Source organism: Ranitomeya imitator, chromosome 2 (assembly GCF_032444005.1).
Source record: "Ranitomeya imitator isolate aRanImi1 chromosome 2, aRanImi1.pri, whole genome shotgun sequence".
In the NCBI taxonomy this organism is placed as follows: domain Eukaryota; kingdom Metazoa; phylum Chordata; class Amphibia; order Anura; family Dendrobatidae; genus Ranitomeya; species Ranitomeya imitator.
In genome coordinates, this window is record NC_091283.1 from 604,803,803 (window position 1) to 604,824,458 (window position 20,656).

General features: G+C 37.8%; 1 protein-coding gene across 2 annotated transcripts in view; it reads right to left on the reverse strand.

Moving 5' to 3' along the window:
• Positions 1-20,656, reverse strand: part of CARD14 (caspase recruitment domain family member 14) — a 152,673-nt gene that overhangs the window by 91,151 nt on the left and 40,866 nt on the right. Inside the window, exons 1-4 of one of the 2 annotated variants that reach the window (XM_069752426.1) lie at positions 7,472-7,620; positions 7,030-7,261; positions 5,269-5,406; positions 4,770-5,095 (exon numbers count right to left, since the gene is read on the reverse strand). In XM_069752426.1, the coding sequence (XP_069608527.1) occupies positions 4,770-5,095; positions 5,269-5,406; positions 7,030-7,240 (675 nt within the window). In that variant the 5' untranslated portion in view covers positions 7,241-7,261; positions 7,472-7,620. Of the gene's footprint in view, positions 1-4,769; positions 5,096-5,268; positions 5,407-7,029; positions 7,262-7,471; positions 7,621-20,656 lie in introns of those variants that run through there. The other variant, XM_069752427.1, reaches the window with a different exon arrangement.

The following is a 20,656-nucleotide window of genomic DNA, read 5'->3' on the forward strand; positions in this document are numbered from 1 at the left end:
ACCCAATAAAAAAAATTATAAATAGGCTTTCTATGGCCCACTATCTGAGAGAGAGAGAGATGGCACGCTTAGGACTGGCACACAAGCCCAAAGGCCAATATTAATCTCCCTTTTTTTTTCAGGGAGAATTTATAAAACGAAAAAAAAAAAATAAATAGGCTTTCTATGGCCCACTATTTCTGATAGAGATGGCACGCTCAGGACTGGCACACAAGCCCAGAGGCCAATATTAATCTCCCACTATTTTTTTTTTTTTCAGGGAAAATTTATAAACCCAATAAAAAAAATAATAAATAGGCTTTCTATGGCCCACTATCTGAGAGAGAGAGATGGCACGCTTAGGACTGGCACACAAGCCCAAAGGCCAATATTAATCTCCCTTTTTTTTTCAGGGAGAATTTATAAAACCCAAAAAAATAAAATAAATAGGCTTTCTATGGCCCACTATTTGTGAGAGAGATGGCACGCTTAGGACTGGCACACAAGCCCAAAGGCCAATATTAATCTCCCACTGATTGATTTATTGATTTTTTCAGGTAGAATTTAGAACCCAAATAAAGCAAAAAAAAAAATAGGCTTTCTATGGCCCACTGAGTGAGTGATGATGCACACAGGAGTCAGGAGTGGCACACAAGCCCTGAGGCCAATATTTTTCTCCCACTGATTGATGTAGTGATTTTTTCAGGTAGATTTTGGAACCCAAATCAAGCAAAAAAATAAATAGGCTTTCTATGGCCCACTGACTGAGAGATGGCACACACAGGAGTCAGGAGTGGCACACAAGCCCTGAGGCCAATATTTTTCTCCCACTGATTGATGTAGTGATTTTTTCAGGTAGATTTTAGAACCCAAATCAAGCAAAAAAATAAATAGGCTTTCTATGGCCCACTGAGTGAGAGATGGCACAGACAGGGATGGCACTCTAGCAGAAATGCCAATCCCACAAAAAAAAAAAAAAAAAAGGAACTGTCCTTCAATTACTATCTCCCTGCAGTAATCTCAGCCAGGTATGGCAGGCAGCAATAAGGAGTGGACTGATGCACAAATTAAATAAAAAGTGTGGACAAACAAACAAGATAGCTGTGCAGAAAGGAAGGAACAAGAGGATTTGTGCTTTGAAAAAAGCAGTTGGTTTGCACAGCGGCGTACACACAGCAATGCAGCTATCAGGGAGCCTTCTAGGGCAGCCCAATGAGCTACAGCACTGAGGAAAAAAAAAATGTAGCTTCCACTGTCCCTGCACACCGAAGGTGGTGTTGGACAGTGCAAATCGCTACAGCACAAGCGGTTTGGTGGTTAATGGACCCTGCCTAACGCTATCCCTGCTTCTGACGAAGCGGCAGCAACCTCTCCCTAAGCTCAGATCAGCAGCAGTAACATGGCGGTCGGCGGGAACGCCCCTTTATAGCCCCTGTGACGCCGCAGACAGCAAGCCAATCACTGCAATGCCTTTCTCTAAGATGGTGGGGACCAGGACCTATGTCATCACGCTGTCCACACTCTGCGTTTACCTTCATTGGCTGAAAAAAGGCGCTTTTCGCGTCATTGAAACGCGACTTTGGCGCGAAAGTCGCGTACCGCATGGCCGACCCCGCACAGGGGTCGGATCGGGTTTCATGAAACCCGACTTTGCCAAAAGTCGGCGACTTTTGAAAATGAACAACCCGTTTCGCTCAACCCTAGTCGTAATCTTGTGGCGGCTGTGAAACTTGGCAAGCTCAAATACTTGGCCCACATGCTCAACTTGGTGGTTCAATGATTTCTTAAAACCTCAACAGCTCCCAATTACGCAAGTCAGCTACAGCTGTCGCTCTGGCAGTGCTGTAACAGCACATGCAAGTGCCAGGTTACTGACTGGTATACGACATGCCCATATGAATGAACTTCATATTACACATACTGGCAAGTGAGCAGCAGAGGCAAATACCAATGAAATACCGGCTCCAACATGCCGATCGGTATTCTGCTCAGCCTCTGCACATAACAACTGAAGAATGGATATCTGATGTCTGCGTGGTTCTCTAAGATTTTGAGGACTCCACAAAGATGGTGAATGGCAATGATGCCATAATCAGCATGACGATCCCATTTCTGTGCTTACCTAAACAGTCGCTTCTCACTATTAATCATGAAGAGGACCAGGTGGAGATGGAGGAAGACATGAGAAAAGGAGATACTACCTATCCCAACCTCACCTCGTCTGCTCAGTACGAATTGGGCAACAATGATGAGTTGGAGGCCAAGGAGGCGGGGCAACAGCTGGTTGTTAGCGCAACAGAGGCTTGCACCCACACAAACTGTCTAGTTTCTCATATGTGGATGGGCTAAGAATGGGAATGAGGAGGAACAGAGAGAGGAGGAGGAGGAGGAGGTTATGGAGAGTCATCATCATGGTGGAGACAGGAAAGTGTTGGCTGTAGAAAGCTTGGCACATATGGCCGAATTTATGTACCGCTGCCTTTCCCGTGACCCTCATGTTGTGTTCATCTTGCCAAAAAGTAGTACTTGTTGTTCACCCTGATAGACCCACTCTATAAGTAAAACCTTGCATCTCTTGTTTCTGAGATGGAGAGGTCTGCTAAAATGGTGCTATACTAGAAAGACATTGTGGAAAAAATTCCCATAAGCCAACGCTGGGAGCAGGGGGCACTCTTCCTTGCCCAACCAAGAAGGAGAGGCGAGGAAGACACAAACCAGGTACAGCAGAAGCATGGGTACACTCTCACTGCCTGGGCCAATTTCATGACAGCCTCCCAGCATCAAGGCCTTGGTGACTGGGTATTTTTGACAAGGAGTGAAAAGTTTTTAAAGATGGTCAAGCAATACCTGGCTGACAAAATCAGAATACTCCCTAATTTCTCTGTGACCTTCAACTTTTGGGTCTCAAAGCTGATCACCTGGCATGAGTTGTCTCTCTATGCCTTGGAGGTATTGTGCTCTCCTTCCGCTAGTGTCTTGTCTGAGCGGGCTTTTAGTGCTGCCAGGGAAGTTCAAATAGACAGGTGCTTTAGCCTGTCAACATAAAATACTGACAGGCTCACTCTGATAAAAAATGAACAAAGTCTGGATGAGCCCCAACTTTTCCACACCATCAGATACAGCAGCACATAAAGTGTTTTTAATCTTCAATATTTGAATGAGGTCTTCAGTTCTTGCCTTCAAGGGTCTATGGATGACCCTATTATATTTTTTTCTGGCTTTGTGCTGTGTGCAGAACCTTTATGAGTGTAGAAGTACCAAAACTAGACTTTCTCAATTTTTATGAGTCACTCCAGTTGGTGCTTTCAAGGGTGTATGGATGACCCGCTTATAATTTTTCTCTTACTTTCCACTGTGTGCATAGCTTTTACGAGTCTAGAAATACCAGAACTACACTTTCTTAACTTTTTTTTATAAGGCACTCAAATTTGTGCCTTTACAGGAGTATAGATGACCATCTTATATTTTTTTGGCTTTGAACTATGTGCAGAGCCTTTATGAGTGTGGAAGTAACACAACTACACTTTTGTAATATTTGAATGAGGTACTACATTTGATGCTTTCAAGGGTGTATGGGTGACACTGCTTGTCATTTTTGGCAGGCTTTGCACAGGGTACAGACCTTTAATGATTGCGGGAGTACCAGAACTACACCTTGTTCACAATATTTGAATGAGATACTACAGTTGGTGCCTTCAAGGGTGTATGGATGACCCTGCTTCTAATTTTTGGCAGCCTTTGCACTTAGAGTATTGCCTTTATGAGTCTAGGAGTACCTCTACATGACAATTTGGACAGAATGTATATAAGGCCCTCCTTTATGTCTAATACAGGGTGTGTCTGAGTCCCTCTTCCATCAAATTTTTGGCAGTTCATGCTTCTTTCATAAATTACATTAACATTTCCAATTTTTTAATAAAGATTTCAATTTTTGTTTACCAAAATTATTTTTTTTTAAAAATCATTTAAAAATGTTTCCTTATATACAAGTCATTATTCGGGAAAGAATGTTTTGTAACATTTTTTTTCTGTAAATTCCAATTTCTTGTCGATTTTGAATGATTTATTATCAGTATTTGAAGTGGAGTAAAAGTGTGAAATCATTGTTTTCAGCAATGATCTGGGAGTCAGAGATGCCTCCAGGCTTCTCCTTCCATTCAGCACTTTTTCCAGCCATTTCAACATTTTCACTACTGACTAGACTTCCTTGTAGGGTCTGCCAGAAAAATGCTTTGATTTCCCATTGACTCCTTTATACTCGTATACTAGCATTTTAGTGCTCGTTCAACCCTAGTTACTATCTATCTGTAGTTACTAGCTGATATTCAGTACATCATAAATTTTATTTTTTTCATCAGCTTTCTTTTTGTCTTGACGTTTACTTCTTAAAGGGAGCCTCTCACTACGTATAATGCTATTAACCTGCAGATATACTGTAGTGTTAATCTGGAGGTTAATAATATTAGGAAGGAGTCCGGCTGCAGTACAAAAGTGTGGCACTCATGGAGAAAATTAACTTTTTTCCTTGCTGGAGCCACTGGCTTTCAGTTATAAAGGCGTACCGTCACAGCAGCACTGAGAGAGGCAGCTGTACCCATGCCCAGTCACTTTGACTGACAGCCAGCTCTGCACTTATGCACTTTCTTGAGTGTCGCACTTTCAGTACAGCGGCTGGGCACTTTCCCAACACCATTACCCTGCAGATCAACCCAATATCTGGAGGTTAATAGAGTTATATGACCTGACAGATGGATGATCTACATTTTTGAAACAGCAAATAAAATGCTAACCTGATCCTGCAGTTCGCTATTCCTGCTCTGCACACTGTCCTTCTCCTGTAATGCATGGGAGTAGCGCATGGAAAGCTCATACTGCTCATCTTTCAACTTGCTTATCATTTGACTCTGGGCATCCATCTCTCTGCGGAGTCGTTGATTTTCATGCTCCATACTTCGCATGCTTTCTCCTTCCTCCTTTAACTGTTGTTGCTTTTCTCGCATTTTGTGTAGATGGTGGACCAATGTCCCTTTGACTTGTTTCTCCTGCATCAATTCTTCCTGCAGACTGCTTAGTGTGTTCATGAGAAAAATACTTAACTGGCTGCTGTCGATAAGTTCTGCAGATAAAAGATATTTATTAACAAGTTAATTCTGATTTTGTAAAAAAACATATATGCAACATGCCCAACATTACAGCATTCAATTGTGATTTTGAGCATTAATTGCAAAAATACATATGACTTTAGAAATAAGACTGAACTAAAGTATAATAAAAAGAAGCATTTCTTACTCGTAAAACTATTGGGATCTTTGTTTGCTTCTTTCCCAGTAATGAGGGTATAAAATCTGGGATTCAACAGCATTAAACTCTCCAAGAAAGCAATGGCACCATTCTTCCCTCGTGTATGAAGTACATCCAGTAGGTGCCCTACATAAAAAAGAAAGCTTAGGTTATAGCGGAACATAAACCCTTTTTTTTATCTGAAAATTATGAAACTGGAAAATTTTTGCCATCTGTTCACACCATGGATTTGTGTTGTTTTTTTTTGCTGTTGCCATGATCTCACTAAATTACAGCAACACAAGGCGATTTACATCTATTTTGGAAATTCTCTGAAAAAAGCAACACAAATAAGGCAAAATCATACTGTGAACATAGCTTTAGAAAACAAAAATAAAAAAATGGAGTATGCTGACCCTGAGGAAGATACAAAATAATAAAAAGGTAAATTGGATATCATCATTGGGCTGTCACTGCTGTCACTGCCTAATCTGCTGACACCTTGAAAAAAATTGTTATCACTGATGTTTGTTGTAGGGGCTGGGCTAGCAGCTGCTCTACTGAGCATGTGCCGGTTTTCAATTCTGACACATGCTCAGTATGCGCTCCCCGTGCTTTATTTTTTTGAATGTGCACTGACACTGCACTCCCTCACTTGGTCTACAGAGAAGTAACGAGCCGGCAAAAGGGCACACTGTCAGTGCGCATTGCAAAGGAGAGAACACGTCAAGCAAGGAGAACAGAGACCAGCCCATATAGTAAAATAAATAAAATAATGAACAAAGTTCATCTAGAAAGGATTAGATTACAGCAGCTACTGTAATCCGTGGATTGGGCAACATATGTATCTGCTGTCAGGTTCTCTTTAAGAAAAATGAAGATTTTTCTGGAATAAGATATCGTATCTCAAATATCAAGGTATCATTTTATTCAACTTTTTAATCAATAGACTTCGGAGGGTTGATCTTACTGACAGTTCCCTCTATGATATGTAAAAATAATGGTACAAAACAAATACAATAAATACATTTTTGTTTCAAACTTTTTTAAATAGACATAAAAAGCCCGTAAATAATATGCACCTATATTTGGAATTTATGTTATGGAAACAACCTATACAATACTGTGAACAAATGTTTTGGTGGTGATCAAAAAAATGTATAAATAAAATTGGCACGTTTTTCTTGTATTTATTTCTGCTCCTTTGTTTTAGCAAATGGTGAACCCGATGGCCAAATGTTTTACTGTGAAATGTTAATATTTTTTAATGATAAGTACCATTTGTATTGATCAAAGTCAAATGATATTATATTGACTACATATGATTATAACCTTAAAGAAGATCCTAATTGTTTCAACTGGAATATTTTGCGTGTGTTAAAAGCCTTAAATTACCGTACTTTGTTCTACTTATGGAGAAGATGCAGTGACTGTGTTTCCTGCAGATGTCTGCTCTACACACATAGTATGCTTACTGATATAACGCCATCATATTCCGCAGCATTTTATCTGTCCCCAATGGGGCTCACAATCTAAATTACCTATCAGTATGTCTTTGGTGTGTGGGAGGAAACCGGAGAACCCGAAGGACACCCACGCAAACACGGGGAGAACATCCTTGCAGATACCATCCATGGTGGGATTTGATCTAAGGACCCCAGCGCTACAAAGTAATCATGCTAACCACTAAGCCACCGTGCTGTCTAGAATAATACATTTTTCAACCTATACTGCACACAACTGTTTTTCAGGTTTGCTTATAAGACTCACCCATTCTCATGGCCCTTGTAGAAAACTTTGCACAGTGTAGAATATCCTCTTCATCCATGGCATCTATGACTCTAGCTTGACGCAGATATGGTGTGAGGCGTTCTGGGGACAGTCTTTGTACAATTTTACATCTGTGCCTTTCAATCATTTCCCATAGCTCTTCATCCTCCAGGCCCATTAACTCAGGGTCAGTCTGTGATTGCGTTGTCATAGTTATTTTTTATTATAGTAACTAAAACAACAGAAATAATTAAACAATAATAATAATATTTAAATTATACATTTATATTATAAATATTATAAATAAATAAATATTAAAGTGTACATAATTTCCAGCCACCTTTTAAGCCTCATTTAAATCTTTTGATTATGAGTATTGTAATCAGTAATGTACTATAGATATAACTTCATCATAATGTCATTGACACACAGTAAGACTCACCGTCACAACAAAGCTGTGGTTTTGTAAAGGAGCAAACACCAATGATGAATAACTCTTCAATAAGGGATAGGAAATAAGCAAAGCCGGAAGTGTTACAGTACTAACTTCTGTGCCTAACCCTAGTTCTCATCGATGTCATTACATTGTTGGAATTTCACCCCAAGGGCTTAGTGAATTTCCATGCAGTTATCTAAATAAATAAATTGATCAAAGTTCATCTAGAAAAGATTACATTACAGCAGCTGATAATACATTTTTTTTTTAAATCTAATTTTTTTAACACATTAAAAACACGTCACATTAGTACATCTATCATCTATCTATGTATATCTTATTTATCTATGTTTCCTTCTATCTATCTATCCTTTCATCTATCATCTATCTCTATCTATCTATCTATCTATCTATCTATTACCTATCTATCTATCTATCTATCTATTAACTATCTATCTATTATCTATCTATCCTTCTATCTAGCTATCTATCTAAAAAAAATACAAATAAATAATAAGTAACATTAGTTATTAAGGTAAAAAGGTGCTGGGCCTCCAAGCTTTGTACCAAACCTCAAAGATTAGCATTACCCTGGTCCATGAATCGTTTGTGGTGACCAGAGTCCTGTGAACATTGTCTTACCTCTTGACATTCCTAGCACCTCTTCTTCTAATTAGTAGTTCTGGTGCGATGTCATTGTTTCGGCATAGACTGCTAATCAGAAAAGGCACCGGGGATGTCAACTGGTAGGAGGAAATATGCAGGGATTTGGTTGAGGGGTAGACATAGTATTGGTTCAATCTGGGTAGCTGCATATGGGACCAAGAGGTAAGGGGGTCCATTCACATCTCCAAATAAGATGGAGTTGTGCAGTATGATGAGCTATTGGACTACAAAAGGCCCATATTCTGTTTTTGTACAGGGGCCCTATGCTGTCTGTGTCTGCTATTTAACAGCCTGAGACTTCTTAAAATGGAACAGGATCCAGCAAAATTTCTGACTCTAATGTTGCTCTAAACTGTAATGTATACACATACATGACTTTAGAAAATTCAGCAAAAAATGCAACTAAATCGTCTTTCCACAACACATCACACCATGAACTGCCATGGCTTTGGCTTTGAGGGTTTGTTTTTTTTCTACAGGTGAAGTATATACAATTTTTACCAATAAGCACACTACAAAACCTTGTTAATGGAGTTTTGTCAAGAGTAGTGTATAATCGGGTCCTTTCGTCAAACTCAATCTGACAGGTGCCCCGCCCCTATCAAAGTGTATCAAAGTGTGTAACCCCTCCCCTCTCCTTGTCTCACGGCTGGTATCCAGCTGTCCCTCCTTGTTTGATTTCCCCTTTTGATATAGTTTGATATTATTCTCGTATTTGTTTTATATTAGATTTTATACGTAGCTCGAGTTTGATTCTGTAAGCTGTGTTTTATTCACAGTGTACAGATATAGTGCAGAACTTTGTTTTATAACACAACCAGCTGTTTATTTGTGTTTCTACTGACCATTAACTAAATGTTTATTTTCACAAACAGAAGAGACAGATTTTCTGTTTGTACCTGTATTGTACCTGTAGGGTTATGTAGGGTTATCTGCGGGTCATTTGCCCGGGCAGTGTGTTTTATTTATGTTTTTATAACGCACCATGTTTGATATTTGCTTTCTCTTTTTTGTGTCTGTAGATGTCATCTGAGAAGTTATTTGTGTTTCTACTGACCATTAACTAAATGCTTATTTACACAAACAGAAAAGACAGATTTTCTGTTTGTACCTGTAGGGTTATCTGCGGGTCAGTGGTTTATAACACCTAGGTCATTTGTTTTTGTTCTGTAAGCTGTGTTTATTCACAGTGTACCAGATTTTCCTATGGTTATGTAGGGTTATCTGCGGGTCATAGCAAGTGGTAATGCCAAATTCTGAAAATAGCCATTTTATATTGAATTACTAACATTTTTCTATTTTAGCGCTGCCACATCCACATATATTATTCCAGCTTTCTTTAATTCTGCATTATTTTATCACACATTAATTTCACAGCTGATGAAAATAGCCATTTTATATTGAATTACTGCAGCTCGCGGAGCGTTACCACTGGACTCGTTTCTCAATTAATTTCCCAGCTGGCGGCGCTATCTATAATTATGCTTATACCTTAGGCGTGTATTTACATGGCACTGTAATTCGCACTTTTACACACTATATGTGGATTACAGCCGGTATACAGTAACAGTCGGCATGACTGAGTGTAATATTGCACTCAATACTGTGCAAAGGGTCTGAATACTTATGTCCGTGTGATATTTCAGTTTTTTTTTTTAATAAATTCGCAAAAAAAAATCTACATTTCTGTTTTGTTCAGGCATGATGGAGTGCAGAGTGTACATTAATATATATATCTCAGAATGCAGCTGAATAGTATTGCTAATTAGTCCATATAAATAGAAAATTATGTAGAAACCCAAAGTTTTGATAAGTGTATGAAAATACACCAATATTAACTATTTGTGCTATTTTAGGCACAAATTTGGTCTATATGTATAACAGTCAGGACTAGTTGGGGCGGTGAAATATGTGTTACAAGCGTAGTGAATTGCAGATATATTCTGTAGTGTATGTCATTTTGAGAAATGTGTAGCATAACCAATTACCTATCACGGCAACTAGATGGCAGAATATCATATTAATTATACATTGGGGTTTACTTTTGGAAACTTACAAATTCATTGGAAAATTTTTAAGCCATTATTGATTAGGCAAATTCATTGGAAATTATAAATTTATTGTACTAACTACATGCACTCATATTGATAAAATATTACCTCAGCCTCTATGATTGTTACTTTTGCACACGTATTACTGTTTTTCTTATTTTTTGTGTAAAATCTCGGTCAGGCAGGCACGAACACACACAACAAACACACATAACATACAAAACACACACAACACATACAACACACACGACAAACATACACACACAACATACAGAACACATACAACACATGCGACACACACAACGCACACACAACAAACACACAGAACACACACACACAAGAAATAGGCATTTAGGACTTATTTATATTATTATGTTTATGCACTTTGCCTGTGCTGTCTATAATTTGACTCCTTTTTATTCAAAGACAGTTAACATATGCAGACTTTTAAAGCTTTTTTACATTTCTATTGGTGTTACATTTCTATTGGTGTTACTATCTCGGTCAGGCAGGCACGAACACACACACACACACAACACACAGAACCCACACACAACAAACACACATAACATACAAAACACACAACACATACAACACACACGACAAACATACACACACAACATACAGAACACATACAACACATGCGGCACACACAACACACACACACACAACAAATACACAGAACACACACACACAAGAAATAGACATTTAGGACTCATTTATGTTATTATGTTTTTGTTTTTATATGAAGTTGTTATGAGTTTACTGCAGTTATCAGAGCAATGTATTTAGTTTACACAACAGTCACACAGGCCATAATGATAGTGTATCTGCAGCATGTTATTTAGTGTGTTTTATTCATGTCTTTATAACACACCATTTTTGATATTGTTAATTTGATTCTGTGTCCCGCCTTGTTTGATTTCCCCTTTTGATATAGTTTGATGGCTTACAAAGACATTTCAATAATATAATTGCTATCAGATGCTAGCTATAAGTGTGAAACTGACAGACAAGCACAGCTGTGTCTCTACAGGACATGCTGGTCACTAGACAGCCAGAGTTTCTGTGGGGGAGATATACTAACAGTCAGAGTTTCAGAGGACCGAAGTTTATAACTCCAGTCTCATTGTATTTTATCCCCAATGATCACATAGAGTGCAAAATTGTGTTTATACCAACAGTCAGAGTTTCTGTTGACCCAAAAACCGGTGTAGAACGTACACAGAGAGCAACTTACAATATTTACTAAGGTGGCTGAAATGAGTTTACTGTAGTTATCAGAGCATTGTATTTTACAAAGACATTTCAATACTATAAAAATTCTTACAGAATATAAAAATGGTTTACTGACAGTACTATACTGCTACTGGCTTATTTCTGTACAAATCCAGGATGTCTGGTGACCCCCCTTTTTTTGGCATGGCCGCTGCTTTTTCTTGTTTTTTTGTGTAAAATCTCGGTCAGGCAGGCACAGCTGTATCTCTACAAGACGTGCTGGGCACACCAGAGACATTGGAAATTGGATTTATAACGACGAATTCAGAAAATAACCATTTTATATTGAATGACTAATGATTTCTATAGGCATACTATACTATGAAATTATGCATAAAAAGCTTCTTGGTTAGCCCAAAACCCGTAAGAAACAATCGTATAACTTTTAGCTCGAGCACATCAGCATATCCCAAAGTTTTGATAAGTGTATGAAAATACACCAGTATTAACTATTTGTGCTATTTTAGGCTCAAATTTGGTCTATATGCATAACAGTCAGTAGTTGGGGCGAAGAAATATGTGTTACATGTGTGATGAGTTGCAAATATATTCTGAAGTGTATGGCATTTTGAGAAATGTGTAGCATAACCAATTACCTATCACGGCCACTAGATGGCTGAATATCATATTAATTATGCATTGGGGTTTACTTTTGGAAACTTACAAAGGCGGTGTGTATGTGCACAGGTATGACTTATTTTGTTTTTATAATCACTAGTATTCATATTAATAGTTACCTTTAACCATCCTTTTAGAGTGTCTAGTAGTTTTATATTCTTTGTCTGATATATTTCTACACAAAGCTTCAAAACTATTTTGTGCTTTATAATGTATCACAGTAGTTTCATGTGAAGTTACATCTTAGGAGCTGTTCAGACTATTGTAATATCTGTAGCTTAAAATAGAGCCAAATAGCTACTTTCAAATCCGGACATACACCATTGATTTTCTTCACAAATGGATCCAATATACACTATATCTCCTTCCTCTATATATATAGTTTGTAACATTCTGGCTCAAATACAGACGGCAGGCAGCCTATTTACACTGCACTTTATAAAATCTTTCGTTTGAAAGGTTATTCTGTATTTCTAAAGCGCAACTCTGGCTCGATAAGCGAGTAATTCTAAAAGCACAGTCAAACATATGTATCACAGTTTGTTTTTCTGCGTTATGGTTTAAAGTTATAAGCATTTAAATATTAATTTTCTCATTAGATATGTGACTTGCGCTATTTATTTGCTTAGGCTAGATCATTTACAGTTTAACAATACATTTTATCACAAAAAATGACCTTATCTGGGTACCTAGAAATAACCTATCAGCATTAGTAAGCCACTTTCTTTTTGCATTATCAAGAACCCTTGGGTTAAGATAACGTAAGTTTATATTGCAAGGTTTCTTATGTATGCCCAGTTATTTATTCAAAGTTTATTAAAACATCAGTGATCCCTTAACCAAGAAAAATCAGGAGAAACACATCTGTTATACAAAATGTTTAAGGCCGCCAAAGCACGGATTCAAAATGGTTCTATAATGGCCAATTCATTTACCCATATTTATATAGAAAAGGTAAAAATCACAACTGAAGAAGAATCCAGTAGTACATGAACAAAAGTAGCCCCCGGAAAATAAAATACTGTAAACAAAAGTAAAACATTATATTCAATAATATTCATATTTTTAACCTTATATGTTTTGTTTGCGGCAGTTCAGAGAAATCAAAAACCATATCATGTTTGGTGCGCTATATTAAATGATTTATGCATATAAACTTACGTTATCTTAACCCAAGGGTTCTTGATAATGCAAAAAGAAAGTGGCTTACTAATGCTGATAGGTTATTTCTAGGTACCCAGATAAGGTCATTTTTTGTGATAAAATGTATTGTTAAACTGTAAATGATCTAGCCTAAGCAAATAAATAGCGCAAGTCACATATCTAATGAGAAAATTAATATTTAAATGCTTATAACTTTAAACCATAACGCAGAAAAACAAACTGTGATACATATGTTTGACTGTGCTTTTAGAATTACTCGCTTATCGAGCCAGAGTTGCACTTTAGAAATACAGAATAACCTTTTAAACGAAAGATTTTATAAAGTGCAGTGTAAATAGGCTGCCTGCCGTCTGTATTTGAGCCAAAATGTTACAAACTATATATATAGAGGAAGGAGATATAGTGTATATTGGATCCATTTGTGAAGAAAATCAATGGTGTATGTCCGGATTTGAAAGTAGCTATTTGGCTCTATTTTAAGCTACAGATATTACAATAGTCTGAACAGCTCCTAAGATGTAACTTCACATGAAACTACTGTGATACATTATAAAGCACAAAATTTTATAGTATTGAAATGTCTTTGTAAAATACAATGCTCTGATAACTACAGTAAACTCATTTCAGCCACCTTAGTAAATATTGTAAGTTGCTCTCTGTGTACGTTCTACACCGGTTTTTGGGTCAACAGAAACTCTGACTGTTGGTATAAACACAATTTTGCACTCTATGTGATCATTGGGGATAAAATACAATGAGACTGGAGTTATAAACTTCGGTCCTCTGAAACTCTGACTGTTAGTATATCTCCCCCACAGAAACTCTGGCTGTCTAGTGACCAGCATGTCCTGTAGAGACACAGCTGTGCTTGTCTGTCAGTTTCACACTTATAGCTAGCATCTGATAGCAATTATATTATTGAAATGTCTTTGTAAGCCATCAAACTATATCAAAAGGGGAAATCAAACAAGGCGGGACACAGAATCAAATTAACAATATCAAAAATGGTGTGTTATAAAGACATGAATAAAACACACTAAATAACATGCTGCAGATACACTATCATTATGGCCTGTGTGACTGTTGTGTAAACTAAATACATTGCTCTGATAACTGCAGTAAACTCATAACAACTTCATATAAAAACAAAAACATAATAACATAAATAAGTCCTAAATGTCTATTTCTTGTGTGTGTGTGTGTTCTGTGTATTTGTTGTGTGTGTGTGTGTTGTGTGTGCCGCATGTGTTGTATGTGTTCTGTATGTTGTGTGTGTATGTTTGTCGTGTGTGTTGTATGTGTTGTGTGTTTTGTATGTTATGTGTGTTTGTTGTGTGTGGGTTCTGTGTGTTGTGTGTGTGTGTGTGTTCGTGCCTGCCTGACCGAGATTTTACACAAAAAAATAAGAAAAACAGTAATACGTGTGCAAAAGTAACACCAGGAAAATAAAATACCGCAACATAAGTAAACTAGATTATATTCATATTTTTAAAGAATCCAGTAATACATGTGCAAAAGTAACACCAATAGAAATGTAACACCAATAGAAATGTAAAAAAGCTTTAAAAGTCTGCATATGTTAACTGTCTTTGAATAAAAAGGAGTCAAATTATAGACAGCACAGGCAAAGTGCATAAACATAATAACATAAATAAGTCCTAAATGCCTATTTCTTGTGTGTGTGTGTGTTCTGTGTGTTTGTTGTGTGTGCGTTGTGTGTGTCGCATGTGTTGTATGTGTTCTGTGTGTTGTGTGTGTATGTTTGTCGTGTGTGTTGTATGTGTTGTGTGTGTTTTGTATGTTATGTGTGTTTGTTGTGTGTGTTTGTGCCTGCCTGACCGAGATTTTACACAAAAAATAAGAAAAACAGTAATACGTGTGCAAAAGTAACAATCATAGAGGCTGAGGTAAAGTTTTATCAATATGAGTGCATGTAGTTAGTACAATAAATTTATAATTTCCAATGAATTTGCCTAAGCAATAATGGGTTAAAAATTTTCCAATGAATTTGTAAGTTTCCAAAAGTAAACCCCAATGTATAATTAATATGATATTCTGCCATCTAGTTGCCGTGATAGGTAATTGGTTATGCTACACATTTCTCAAAATGACATACACTGCAGAATATATCTGCAATTCACTACGCTTGTAACACATATTTCATCGCCCTATGTGTGATAAAATAATGCAGAATTAAAGAAAGCTGGAATAATATATGTGGATGTGGCAGTGCTAAAATAGAAAAACGTGACCCGCAGATAACCCTACATAACCCTACAGGTACAATACAGGTACAAACAGAAAATCTGTGTGTTCGTGCCTGCCTAACCGAGATTTTACACAAAAAATAAGAAAAACAGTAATACGTGTGCAAAAGTAACAATCATAGAGGCTGAGGTAAAGTTTTATCAATATGAGTGCATGTAGTTAGTACAATAAATTTATAATTTCCAATGAATTTGCCTAAGCAATAATGGGTTAAAAATTTTCCAATGAATTTGTAAGTTTCCAAAAGTAAACCCCAATGTATAATTAATATGATATTCTGCCATCTAGTTGTCGTGATAGGTAATTGGTTATGCTACACATTTCTCAAAATGACATACACTACAGAATATATCTGCAATTCACTACGCTTGTAACACATATTTCACCGCCCCAACTCCTGACTGTTATACATATAGACCAAATTTGCGCCTAAAATAGCACAAATAGTTAATATTGGTGTATTTTCATACGCTTATCAAAACTTTGGGTTTCTACATAATTTTCTATTTATATGGACTAATTAGCAATACTATTCAGCTGCATTCTGAGATATATATATTAATGTACACTCTGCACTCCATCATGCCTGAACAAAACAGAAATGTAGATTTTTTTTTGCGAATTTATTAAAAAGAAAAACAGAAATATCACACGGACATAAGTATTCAGACCCTTTGCACAGTATTGAGTGCAATATTACACTCAGTCATGCCGACTGTTACTGTATACCGGCTGTAATCCACATATAGTGTGTAAAAGTGCGAATTACAGTGCCATGTAAATACACACCTAAGGTATAAGCATAATTATAGATAGCGCCGCCAGCTGGGAAATTAATTGAGAAACGAGTCCAGTGGTAACGCTCCGCGAGCTGCAGTAATGCAATATAAAATGGCTATTTTCATCAGCTGTGAAATTAATGTGTGATAAAATAATGCAGAATTAAAGAAAGCTGGAATAATATATGTGGATGTGGCAGCGCTAAAATAGAAAAATGTTAGTAATTCAATATAAAATGGCTATTTTCAGAATTTGGCATTACCACTTGCTATGACCCGCAGATAACCCTACATAACCATAGGAAAATCTGGTACACTGTGAATAAACACAGCTTACAGAACAAAAACAAATGACCTAGGTGTTATAAACCACTGACCCGCAGATAACCCTACAGGTACAAACAGAAAATCTGTCTTTTCTGTTTGTGTAAATAAGCATTTAGTTAATGGTCAGTAGAAACACAAATAACTTCTCAGATGACATCTACAGACACAAAAAAGAGAAAGCAAATATCAAACATGGTGCGTTATAAAAACATAAATAAAACACACTGCCCGGGCAAATGACCCGCAGATAACCCTACATAACCCTACAGGTACAATACAGGTACAAACAGAAAATCTGTCTCTTCTGTTTGTGAAAATAAACATTTAGTTAATGGTCAGTAGAAACACAAATAAACAGCTGGTTGTGTTATAAAACAAAGTTCTGCACTATATCTGTACACTGTGAATAAAACACAGCTTACAGAATCAAACTCGAGCTACGTATAAAATCTAATATAAAACAAATACGAGAATAATATCAAACTATATCAAAAGGGGAAATCAAACAAGGAGGGACAGCTGGATACCAGCCGTGAGACAAGGAGAGGGGAGGGGTTACACACTTTGATACACTTTGATAGGGGCGGGGCACCTGTCAGATTGAGTTTAACGAAAGGACCCGATTATACACTACTGTCAAGTGATCAGTGACTGCGCAGTATACTACTGTTAACATGAACCTAGCTTAAAAAAAAATTCTGCTAAATTTTACCAATAAGATGAGCAATTTGATTTGTGCGGCTTTGGTCTGGCTTCCGGTGCAGTTCTATACGGCCGCCTGCATTCACTTCCGACACCCTTGGCCCACTGTTGCTTTATAACCAGGAAAGTTTAATATAACCATGGCAAACAAAACTTTTTTTTTTTTTTAAAGGGACACTGTCACCTGAATTTGGAGGGAACAATCTTTAGCCATGGAGGCGGGGTTTTTGGGTGTTTGATTCACCCTTTCCTTACCCGCTGACTGCATGCTGGCTGCAATATTGGATTGAAGTTCATTCTCTGTCCTCCGTAGTATATGCCTGCACAAGGCAATCTTGCCTTGCGCAGGCATGTACTATGGACTCGGGCATCCTCCTTGACAGCGGTGGACACCGCGTCCTGACCCGCCTCTACTACAGCCCGCAGCCGCGGCATTGATCGGAGACAGACATCTCCTAAGGGATTTCCCTGCGATTTACCTCGCTTACAGTAGCATTTCCTCAGCGGTTCTCCTAAACTCTTCTTAGTACGTAACTGACGAAGGCCAGACCAGGCCGAAACGTTTTTCATACTACGAAATAAAATACCACCAGTTTGACTCAAGTTGAGTGCCGGGTTCTATTTATCTATATGGTCTGTCATACACACACCTTTTCTGAAAGGCCACAGAGGCTGCAACACCATTAAGCAAGAGGCACCACTAACAAAACAACCCCAAGAAGACCAAGGAAATCTCCAAATAAGTCAGGGACAAAGTTGTTGCGAAGTACAAATCATGGATGGGTTATAAAAAAATATCCCAATCTCTGATGATCCTCCAGAGCACCATCAAATACAACATCATCAAATGTAAAGAACGTGGTACCACAACAAACCTGCCAAGAGGGGGCCATCCACCAAAATCTCAGTTCGGGCTGGGGGGCATTCATCAGGCAGGCAGCACAGAGACCAAACATTATTCCAATGGAGCTGCAGAGTTCGCAAGCAGAGACTGAAGTATTTGTCCATACGACCACAATAAGCCGTACAGTTCATAGAGGTGGCCTTTATGTGAGAGGGGGCAGAAAAAACCTTTACTTACACACAAAAATTGCAAGACTCGTTTTTAGTTCACCAAGCGATATGTGGGAGACTCCCCAAATGTATGGCGAAGGTGCTGTGGTCAGATGAGACCAAAATTTAACTTTTTGGCCACCGAAGTAAACTGTATGTCTGGTGCCAAACCAACACAGCTCATCACCCTAAGAACACCATGTGGATCTTTTTGGCAGCAGAGACAAGGAAAATGGTCTGAGTCGAGAGGAAGATGGATGATGCGAAATACAGGGATATTCTTCAGTAAAACATGTTTCAGTCTGTCAGTGATTTGAAGCATAGCAAAGAAACTCGACACTCAACTTAACGTGATCAAGTGAGGTTTTAATGGTGTCCACAAGGTAGTAACAGAAACGTTTCGGTCCTGATAATGGACCTTCATCAGTCACAATCCAGGCTATTTGTGAAATTACTGTCTTTATTGAGGTGTGAGTGGTCAGGATAGGGGCTGCACTCTACTATATGGTCTTATCTGTCAGTTGAGTTGAGTTGAGAGCCAAGTTGAGTGCCGAGTTTCTTTGCTATATATCTTATGGTGTGGGAACCTACTCTGGCACCTCCCTTAAACGAATGTGCACATGCTTATTTATTTACACTTATGTCAATGATTTGAGACTGGGATGGATGTTCACCTTCCAACAAGACAATGACCCAAAGCATGCTGCTAAAGTAACACTTGAGTGGTTTAAGGGAAAATTTGTAAATATTTTGTAGTGGCTTAGTCAATGCCCAGACCTTAATCCAATTGAGAATCTGTTGTCGGGCTTGAAAATTGCTGTTCACCAGAGGAAACCATCTAACCTGAAGGACCTGGAGCAGTTTTGCCATGAGGAATGGGCAAAAATCACCATGGCAAGATGTGAAAAGCTCAAAGAGAGTTATCCAATGCGACTTGCAGCTGTAATTGCCACAAAATGAGTCTCTACAAAGCATTTACTTTTGGGTTGGTGAATAGTTATGCACACTGAAATTTTCAGTTATTTTGTTCTATTTGTTGTTTGCTTCACAATAAAAAGAAACCAAATATTCACAGCTATTGGCATGTCCTTTGCATAAACCGATACAAACCCTCAAAAAACAGTGAAATTATAGGTTGTGAGGTAACAAAACATTAAAAATGCCAAGGGGGAGAATACTTTCTCAAGTCATTGTACAGGGAAATTGCTATATTTAGAGTCATGAAGGAGTTTCCCTTTATATGAGGCAACAAGGCTATATTTATCACCCATGCTGCCTTAGGCATGGAGACTGAAATAAATAAATGCAGTTACACCAGTATTGCAAAATGACTATGAAGAAACAAAATAATTTACGATAAATGCCAAATGTATAAATATCTCAATATATTTTTGATCGCACAAACATTTTCACTTATGTTCACAGTGATGCTGTGTTGGAACATGCAGTGCTCATTATGATGTGACAGCATTTACCTTTTGCAAATGCTAATCTATTTTTTATTGTGTTCCACTAAATAACACAATCATACAGTAGTCAAGTAATACAGGTAATTATACAAGAAGCAGCTAATACCTCCACACTAACATAGAAGGGTTAATAGTTTTCAGATTTTGTCCAAAATATACGGTAATATTTTCTAATCTCATATGCAAAGCTTTTAGAAACCATGTGTTATGGGGAGTATGCTACAAAAGGGATGAGAAATTAATTTTATCATGGCATCATTTTATCATTCTCCTGAGAAGGTGGAGTTTGGTGGAATTTGCCATGGGAACTTGGGATAGAGTGTTACTTGGTCTGTAAATGGTATAAAAATCTTGCTTACTGTCCCAATAATCAAAATTACTTATGCTCACGACCTGTGTGCATCAGCATCTCTTAGGGCTCATACTCATTTGCGAGAAAAATGGATGAGTGCAATCCGATAAAAAAATCGGATTGCACTCTGACCAATGTTATTTACTTGTTACATCTCATCTGTGATTTTTTTCTCAACTGAAATCGTACTGAGAGAAAAATTGCAGCATGCTGCGATTTGGGGCTCGTACCTATATGTGTGATATCAGGCCCGAAAAAACAGACGAGTGTCATGCGAGTACAATCTGATTTTACCACCTAGAATATAATTTACATCCGATTGCAATGTGAATTTCACATGAGCTTTTACATTGTGTGCGGTGCCCCAGGGTCCTTGTCGTCGCAGTGGTATTGCTTTCCTCTCGGGGAGAGTGATGCTACGTTTGGAGGCAAAGAAGGATAACTCCAGTTATCGCAAACATGCA